Here is a 9851-nt window from a genome sequence, read left to right as displayed (position 1 = left end):
CTACAATCAAAAAACAGAACAAAACACTACATTAAAAAACAAAATCATACCAAACTTTTTTTGCAGTTATAAGAACAATACAAAAAAAAGCAAAGTAAATTAGGAAACACACAAAGCTTTTAAAGACAAGTTTACTATTTTTAAAATAAAATGTGAATACAGGGCTTTGCTGGTGATCTGCTCCCTTGCAGACAGGGCTAGTATTCCTGCAGCATAAGAGAACATGCTGAAACGATATGAACATGGGGCAATAAGAAATGTGACAGGAAAAGATCATAAAAGGCTTAAAGTTGTGTAACCATGACCATCCTAAAGAATTTGTAAAAGTCACTGGGAGCTAATGGTCACACTACTATACTGACCCATGTAGAAGCATATCTGCATTTCATGTTGGCTAACATTATATCATAATCTAGGCGTAACACAGCAAACTGAATTTAATATAAATAAACCCGTAATTATTCTTTTCCTTACATTTCTAAGTAGAAGAAATCAAGACTTGAAATATTACTTTTGGCTCTCAGCTTTTGCAGACTTCGGTTTTTAACTCAAGGTTTCTGGGTTTGTCCTCTAAGAGTGAATCTCAAAAGTAATCACAGTACTGTTAGCTTTCATTCATGTAAGTATTTGGCTACATACAGCAAAGGAATTTAGGTATGCAACCCATGCAGATGTGTTTGCATGCAGACACGCAACAGATAAATAAACAACAGTTAGATGTTGACTGCTTGCACAGAAACACCAACGATCAAAAACGCAGTAAAGTCCAAGAACAGCACAAACAGCAGCCCGAAAACCGGTTGTTCCACATATTTTTGACGCTGCCCCCTACAGACAGACAGCTAAAGCATACTGTTTGCAAGGCTGTGCGTGTGTCTGCATGCCAGAAAGTGTTTGTCCGTATCACTTTCTCGCTTACAACTTTACTGCCAAAGTAGAATCTGCAATCGGCTTTTAGTAAAGTCACTTTATATCCTTTATTTATCTGTGTAAAATGTGTCATTAAAAATGTCTTTTTCGAGACAGATCTAACGTAGAGCGCAGCAGTAATGGCAACAAATTTAACATCACAGTTTTATCAGGATAGTTTAAGTGGCCAGAACGGACTCAGGTACAAGAGACACTTTCAAAAACAGGTCATTTCTTTATTTCGTCTTTATCTCAATTTGACTACGCTCTATTTATCAAAAAAGAGAAAAAGAGAAAAAGAAAATGTAAAACAAACACAGAACACTAAGAAATATCGAAATCACTTTGTGCCAGTCGATCGTCTCAGACTGAAAACAAAGAAAGAAAAACGTAAGCAGGACAAATTGGACAACCCAGTCTCCGGTTAACTTCAGCTTTACACAGAAACAGGTAGAAAGGACAGTGTGCAGCTGCGGTCTGTTTTTCTGCTTTTACGTCAGATTTTTCTCATTTTTCTGGAACTCCAAGGCAGTCAGGCGGGTGTTGGACATAGTTGCATTTTTGTCATTAGTAAACAGTATTTTTATGGAGTGTGTGCAAAATTATTTCGTGAATATAGTCTTAAAATTGTAGTTTTGAGAAAACAGTGCAAAACTTTAACCAATATCTGAACATGTGTAACATTAAAATGACTCTTTAGAGGAATTTCACGGTTTTCATGAAATCGTATATTTTTATTAATAGAAGATTCTTTATTGCCAAGGAAATCCCTTTACTTTGAGAGAAATCTATATGCTTTCTGAGAGGAGCGAGAAACACGAATAAAATTGTGTTTTCTCTCACTGCTTCTCAAAGGCACAGCAAACTGCAGTTTTTCCTTAATACGACCAAAATTCTGCTTTGTTTTCAGTCAATGACGCATTTAGTTCTCTACATCGCTACATACTATTTATGATGTGTAACACTAAAAAAAGCCTCAAGTAAAACAGCCATAAATAATTCGGCTCCACCACAAGTGAAAAGAACCACATCCGGGTGTTTATTCATATACAGACATTTGGTAAATGGAAAGGAAACAGGTGACCGCCGTTTTCCCATTGCTGAGAGGCGTTTGCTTCTGATTCACAACAGATAATAATAATAAAAAAACACGCACACACACGGAAAAATAAACATTTGAAGATATTTAGGAGACCCATTTAAAAAAAATATTTATTAAAGTTTGTAAAAGTAACAGTTTGAAGGAGCAAATTAAACACAATTTACTTTATATACCAAAGCTTATTATTATTATTATTATTATTATTATTATTATTATTATTATTATTATTATAGAAATGCTTGTGAATAGGAATTCCACACTGATCAATAGACCTGAAGTCGATTAGTCTCCGTGATTCCAAAAATGGTTCTTTAACTATTCACCTAACAAATAACCCCAGAGAGTAAACTTTAGGATTAAATGTGTTTGTTGCAGCACTTGTAAAATGATTTCTTTTCATGAATTGTGTGGAAGTATCGTTCGTCTTTGTTGTTGCCTCTCATAAACACATATTTCCTCTTAGATCTAGTTCATTTTAAAGCAACGAACCGCATCAAAGTGGTGTGAGATGTAGATGTGCGCTTCGCATGTTTTGTCTAAACTTCTAAAGTTTGTGCAAATGCTTTATTCCACCTTCGCTGCGTCAAAGCACGGACTTGTTCTGCTGCTGTCGGCGAGCGTAAAACCAATCATTTGCATATGATAGCCTGTTTGTAACCTGATGTGACACCTAAACAAAAACTGAGTGGGCAAAAGTCTGAGTCAGAGATGCCATTGGTGACGCAACGTGGGATTTACCCGTTAAAATTTCCAGCGTCAACAGATCTTTTTAGAATGCAAATAAAAAGTTTACCGTTCACTACTTTCAGCGCAGTGACCCGGTAGGTCTCATAAAAGCAGCTTTCGGGTGCTGCAGATTAGAGCAATGAACCAATCGGACTCTACCGGCTGTGTTTATCATTCTGATCCATTTAATAAGTCTCAAAACACACATCACAACAACAACAGCGACAACAACAAGAAATCAAATCAAATCAAAACGGTCAAGTCGCTATGAGTCAAACATTTACACTCCAACATGGTTTAAACATTAACCACAACTGCTGAACAAATGGAGTTACACGAGACAAAATGCGTACAAAAATAGAATGTCTTCCAACTTTACATATGAAAGGACAAATATACATTGCGATAGAAGCGTCCTTGAATCAGTATGTGTACAAAAAGACACACAGCAAGGCACTAAAGGGAAAATTAAGAGTTCCACAAACATGTTAAGATGAATTCATTGTCAATTTAATAACTTAAAATTGTTTAATTTCTTTGAAACGTTATTGCAGTTATTTCACATTCGCGCACAAAAGCTGGGCTCTTAGTTAAGTGTTGGCTAGATTTTATTTCATAAAGTCCCCTTCACATTACAAATGATCTATTAATTTTGTATGAATTGTATTGGCTTTTTTTTATTTGTATTTTCAATAGACTGTGCAGTCAAAGTGCATTCGTGTCAGTCCTTCACTCAGTTCTGCGGCAGGAATGGGAGAATGTGCGTATCTGCGCACCGCTGCACAAAAGTTCTTGTTTATTCCCATCCTGGTGATTGGACCGCGGTCTTCAGTTCACAATAGCTGAAGAACTGTTCTGATGGTACCCTTCTTTTTTAGGTTTTCTTCTTAGTTTAGTTTTAGTTCACACTGCCTCGGTGGCAGCAAAGCTTTCCACGGAAACCTACGAACAGATCCCGTTGGCTGCGCTGATGCCGCCTGATAACCGGTCCAGTCCGGAGCTGCTGGATGAGGAAGAGGAGGAAGAGGAGACAGTGGAGGACTTCCTCTCTTTCTGTCTCAGGTGAATTTTTGTATGTCTCTTTCTCTCGTCGCTGCGAGCAAACTTGCGGCCGCAGAAGTCGCAGGCGAACGGCTTCTCTCCCGTGTGCGTACGGATGTGAGTGGTGAGGTGGTCGCTGCGGCTGAAGTTACGCATGCAGATCCGACACTGGAAGGGCTTGTGTCCAGTGTGGATGCGGATGTGTCTGGTCAGTTCATCTGACCGCGAGAAGCGCCGGTCGCAGCCCTCCGCTGGACAGGGGTACGGCCGCTCGTGGATTGGTGTCTTGCTGGGTCTGTTCGGGTACTTTCTGGGTCGCAGGATTGGCCGCAGGGGCAGATTCTGTGGGCTGTACGCAGAGGGGAGCCGCGGCGCCCCTCCCTCGGAGGCACCACTACCCGGAGCCCCCAGAGTAAAGTTCCTGATAGTGTTCAGGGGGGTCAGAGGTGGAGGGACACGGAAGGTATCAAGGGGACAAGAGCCAAACGGTTTCCGATCCTGGATGCCTGCCGTGTGCATGTCCCGCTGGCAAGTCGGCTGGAAGAAGCCCGAATAGTCGGGGATGATGGGGAAAAGCCCCGGTGCGTCTGAGCTTCCGGGCTGCTTGGGTGACGAGTAGGAGGGTGGAGGGTAAGAGGCGATGGGGCAGGTAGAGGTGGACAAAAATGCAGAGGGGTCCTGGTATACCTCCCCACAGCCGGAGGTGGAGTAAGGAGGCGGTGGTGAGTACAAGTGGTGGTGGTGCTCTAGCTCTGCCTGGCTCTGAGCCGCCATGGTGCAACTCAAATTACCACTGGAGAAGTGATTGGGAGATCCTGAAGAAGCCGGGGAGGAGGACGCTGAAGAGCAGGGAGGAGGAGGAGGAGGCGGCTGGGCCACGTTGAAGATCCCCGAGACGATGTTGATCACTCCCTCGGGGTTCCAGTTACCTGGATATTGGGAGTCGATGGAGAACTTCCCCATGTAGGTGAAGGTCTGGTTGCGATGGGCTGCAGGCTGCGAGAAGCTGCTGGAATATGAAGAGAGGTCTAGGGAGCGTTTTTCTGCACTCATGTCTGCGCCCATCAAGCCATCTGCGGGGGGAAACAAATCAGAAAGCATGATTCATTAACCTCTTCACACTAGACCGGAAAGTGGGCTTTAAGTGACAGAGAGCAGGTGCATCTGTGTTCCGTTACGCACGGACTGCGCTACCATCCCAAACTTCTTAAGTACAGCACTCAAAAAATTTAAAAGAAATGTGTCCGTGTTATTCTTTCTTGCAGTCATTTGCGAAATGTTGAAAAAAAAGAAGTTTTTTTGTTTTGTTTTTGGATGTTGGATATATAAAATGTTTCACACACACACTGTTTTCTTACCTGCTGCCACATTAATCTGGTCGTAATGCGCTCCCAAGTCGTTGTTGGGGAAGATCGCCACAGAGGTCGGCAAACTGGTAGCAATGTCATCCATGGAGTACACGCTCTCGGCATGCGCGAACCCTCCGAGATTCACCGGCACTTTCTCCAGAATTTTAGCCGTCATTGTAGAAGGATGGAAGTTAGCGCGTCTCCTTGCCCTCTGTCCTGTTCTTTCTGTTCTTTACCTCAAAGCTGATCACAAATAGGGGATATGTAACCCAGCCACGCAGGGGGTCACCACTGCATGTCTCTGTCAGTCAGCGTGTGTTAAAGGATGAGCTCCGTGTTCTGGTGCGCTTCATATGCTCTGATGATCGAGTTAAAACGGTGTAAAGTAACGGGAACGGGGGCCCTAACACTAGTATGTATATATGGGGAACCTTTTCAAAACGTCATTAACCAAATATGGAAGTGGGAGGGGTAGTCGAAGAAGAACGAAGAAGCTGATTGGCCGGGAGGCTCCATGACGCTTTCAAAGGGAATCTCTTGTCAATGGAGAGCCCGTTGCTCCAGGATAGATAAGACCGACTTTTTCCACCTGCTGCAAAATTGCAACAACCTGCGCAGAACCTGACAGCAAGAGCACGCGATAAAAAGCGCATGCAGCCCTCACTAATGCACCTGTCTTATCATCGTTTGCACGTTTATTCTCGCGCATATGCTGTTTAATAGCGCTCTGCGATCAAAAGAGGAGGAATTCCGGTCTCAGGCGTAACCCATATAAGGTTGAATCCGGCACGAACGGGCCCGCCCTCCATGCTCCATATTTGGGTTAGATTCCGGAAAACGATCATCGGAAAGTGACGAGTTTTACCGAGCTGAGCATTATGAGAGTGAAAGAGGGAGAAAGACACTGAGAGGCATAACCACAAACAAATGAGACGGACAGAGGGGTGGAATTTACTTCTTTGGTAGACGCGCTGCATGGGCACGGAAATTTCTGACGCTCTCATTTGACTATGCTCTAGGAAAGACTCGATTTAGTTCACCGAGGAGTTAACTATAGTATAGAGAGATATTTATAGAAAAGGAAAAGGAAGCCAATATTTATAGAGGCAGCGGTTATAGGTTTTGTGAAATAACCACACACACGGACCACGAGTTTACACTGGTACACATACACACTCTTGCATTTTTATAAGCATAGCGCCATTTTTCAATGAAAATAGCAATTGGGCCAAAATTTAGTTTAAACAACTGGGACACACAGAGTGTTTATTAGTACTCGTGAAAACTGCGTGCCCTCCTGTGGCCTCTTTAGGAAGTGTGCCTTCTCTCGCTCTTCCTCTCTCGCGCGCACACACGCACAGAATTCACAGACCTGATCTTGTAAAGTCCCTTCGTGGGTGGAGAAAGTTGACAGACAGAACGCAGAAAATATCGGGCACCTTTAGTGGAATAAACTTTCCACCGTGTGTGTTGCATTGTACAGACACATTGCACAGTCACTACTGTCTTGGTGTGATCCAAATATAGGCCTGGCAGTGACCTCAGGCTGTGAGACGCTTGAAAATATTCTGTGATCATCTCAAAGAAACCTCGAACTGACCCTGCTGGAAACCAACAAAGAGGCTGATGACAAGCTTACCAGATCATTGATCCATATCTCACTGCTAATATTGGATAAACAGTGATGTACACTCACAATAATCATGCTTAACACCACGATGACATCATTCCAACAGGTAGTCAAAACAACAAATCTCATGTATGTTAGGAGAGGGAATTTAACCAGGGAGTTGGTACAGAGAAGCTAATGAGGGAGAAAATAAATAAATAAGAATAAAAGAGTCAGAGTTAGAGGCCTTTATGCTTTATTCACACACAAACACACAGAAACACAGGAGCTGGCCCACTGGTGCAGTAGGGCTATGTTTTAAAAGTATAAACTGATGGAGTCAGTGATCATTAATTATCTCACCGACTTACTTGACCTACTAATGCTGTTTCACTCTAACTGCTACTACAGTTTTCATATTTTTCAGCTGCTGCTGGCACCACTTACACTGGGAGTCATAAACGAATATACTGCTGCTAGGCTTTGTCATACTGGCTTTTGCCTGTTGTCTAATATGACTTCAGATATAGGCCATCGAAAATCCTTAATAAGCGTTTCAGTTCTCCATATATGGTTATTCAAAGTCAGCAGTGTATATGTCCCAGCCACTGTCTCTGTCAGGTTTTCAATTCCAACCATATTATCTTTCTCACAGCTGCACACTCATCGTCTCTCTCCACCCCACTCACACACTTTAAACAGACGTATATTTGCATGCACACACCCAACTCCCACACAGAGAAAATATGTGGGCTACAAAAGCAAACTGTATCCAGTGTGGGCTTTGTATTGATGACTGTGACAGTTAAACAGACAAGGAAATTATTGTATATTCTTGCATATTAAACTTGTGGCAGTGATATAACCTGAGTGGTAACGTCTATAAGTTATCTAACAGGAAGATAACGACAGTATGATATAATCAGAAAGGTCCACGAGCTCAAATTCCATAAATAAAAGCAGTTGTCAAAGTCACTGAGAGACCACATATGTGTTGTACAGTAGGCCACACAGGTCATAATGTCATGTTTTATCCAAATGAATATATCCTCCAGTCTAATCAAGCAGCAGACGCTGACAACCACAGGCACATATTCATATACAGAGAGTATTCGAGGGACAGTACAGGGATTTTCCCTGCTGGTAGGTGGTAGGTTACAATAACTGTTATATGGTGATGTCAAAAGTGAGCGGTGACATACTGTGCTAACTCGAGATGTTTACCATATCACACTCCCATGAGCTTTCAAGAGGCTGTTAGAAGAAGATGGTTTTGGTAATTCCAACAGATCGATGATCAGCTGACAAATGTCAGATGGTCGTTAAAAATGTTTCCCAAATAAGGGATTGATTTTTGTTTTTCACTGAACTACAATGTCAATCGATGTTAGCATTAAGCAGATTCTACTGAAATTTGTGGCCTTTTATGTATTTGAATGTAGTGATGAGACATTTTATGATGGACAGCACAGCATTTGATCTCTCGTCCCCGTCTCCCGCATTTTGACTGGGTCAAGTATTGGAAAGTATCACATCAACTTTGTGTTCAGATAAAATCATACAGAGCTGAAAAAGAAGACGTTGATCTGACATCTCATGTGAAAGCAAAGCCAAAAGCTTCCTGAAGATGAAGCTGAACATGTTCTTGGCCCGTCGGCACCTGTCAGCTGCCTCCAGAGTCCCACATGCTAACCAAGCCTGATAGGACTGCTTCACCTCTGGTGTCCACCACTTGGTTCGGGGATTACCACCACGACAGGCACCACCTTGCGGTCGCAGCTCAGTGCAGTGACTTCAGTAATGGAGATGCTGAACATGGTCCAGTCAGACTCAATGTCCCCAGTCTCCCTCTGAATGCTGTTGAAGCTCTGCCCGAGGTGGGAGTTGAAGATCTCATGGACCGCGGCCTCTGCCAGGCGTTCCCAGCACACCCTCACTACACGTTTAGGTGCGCCAGGTCTGTCCATCATCCTCCCCCGCTGCCTGATCCAACTCAGCACCAGGTGGTGACCAGTCGACAGCTCAGGCCCTCTCTTTACCCGCGTGTCCAGAACATATGGCCACAGGTCCGGTGATGCGGCCTGTGGCTTCCTTTAGATTTTAAATGGTCAGGCCAAAGGTTAGTTGCTTACCTCGCTTCAATTCCCCTCAAAGGAGCCCAGAGAAAGTGTTGCTTGATCTTTTTATATGAAGGTTTTTTTCTTTGTGTGTTGCAGTAAACTGTGTCCACTGACTGTGAGTTTTCATCAGTGTTGCTGAGCCCGTACAGTGATTTTATTTCCAGAATGGTGTCTGTTTTTAGCGCAGTACTATCTGAAAGTCCGGTGATCACACTACCCAGCCTCTGTTCAAGAAAATATTTATATCTTAAATATTGTTTAATTGATGAGCGTTTTGCCTGGCCAGCTTATTGTAGGGTCATGAACTCCCCATCTTTACTTCAGCCTCTTGCTAAGAAATATAATTAGTAGTAGTCTGTATTACACAAGTTTGTTTTTAGTCTTTTGTTGGTCCTGTTTATAATGTTGAAACTGTTTTTAGCCAATAAATAAATTAATGCATTTAAAAAAAATGTCTCAATGTTCAATATGTCATCTTACTATTTTAAATTGAATGTTCTTTTATTCATTTCCTATTTTATTAACTGTATAGTTTATAAAATAATCACAGCACAGGAAACTGCACCATGATTGGAAGATTTATGCAATGTTTGCATCTTTAAAATGTTCTTTGTCTCTTTTCAGACCAGTCTGGGTAAACCCAGCAACATAGCCCACACACTGAAATCTTACAATGAGCAGCATGTTTTTACCTGTCCTGCCCAAAGACACTTCTACAGCCTTTCTAACCATTTACCCACCAGGACACACACTCATCCATTTTTTCCGAGGTGGAAGTTCATTGCCCTCCTTTCTTCCCTGAGAGTCACCACTCTTAAATCCATAATTCTTCTTGTAAAGCTTTTAAAACTCCATGACTGTTAGCCTTTTGCACTCTCGACTGACAGCTTTCATCGCCTGCAGTGTGAAACATGAAAGCAAGTGGAAATGCTCTGATATCAGTCCAAAGCAGAAAAGAAGGAAAAGAGAGAACCCAGTGGATAAAAGAAGAAAGC

The 9851-nt window shown here is 42.5% G+C and overlaps 1 protein-coding gene across 1 annotated transcript; it reads right to left on the bottom strand.

Annotated features, from left to right (window-relative positions):
- Positions 1-1690: 1690 nt before the first annotated feature.
- Positions 1691-6265, bottom strand: egr2b (early growth response 2b). The gene is made up of 2 exons (XM_085169338.1): positions 5137-6265; positions 1691-4851 (listed from the first exon to the last, which is right to left on the bottom strand). The coding sequence occupies exons 1-2, from the start codon at positions 5300-5302 to the stop codon at positions 3680-3682; spliced, it is 1338 nt and encodes a 445-aa protein (XP_085025464.1). The 5' UTR covers positions 5303-6265; the 3' UTR covers positions 1691-3679.
- Between the last annotated feature and the right edge of the window lie 3586 nt (positions 6266-9851).

This window comes from Neolamprologus multifasciatus, chromosome 8 (genome assembly GCF_963576455.1).
Source record: "Neolamprologus multifasciatus chromosome 8, fNeoMul1.2, whole genome shotgun sequence".
Lineage (NCBI taxonomy): Eukaryota > Metazoa > Chordata > Actinopteri > Cichliformes > Cichlidae > Neolamprologus > Neolamprologus multifasciatus.
The sequence above is the reverse complement of the archived record's forward strand: the minus strand, read 5'-3'. Positions and strand labels throughout refer to the sequence as shown.

Coding starts and splice junctions, on each gene's coding strand:
- egr2b (XM_085169338.1), bottom strand. CDS start 5,302: ATGACGGCTAAAATTCTGGAGAAAGTGCCGGTGAATCTCGGAGGGTTC. Junction 4,852..5,136: donor CCAGATTAATGTGGCAGCAG/GTAAGAAAACAG, acceptor TTCCCCCCGCAG/ATGGCTTGATGGGCGCAGAC.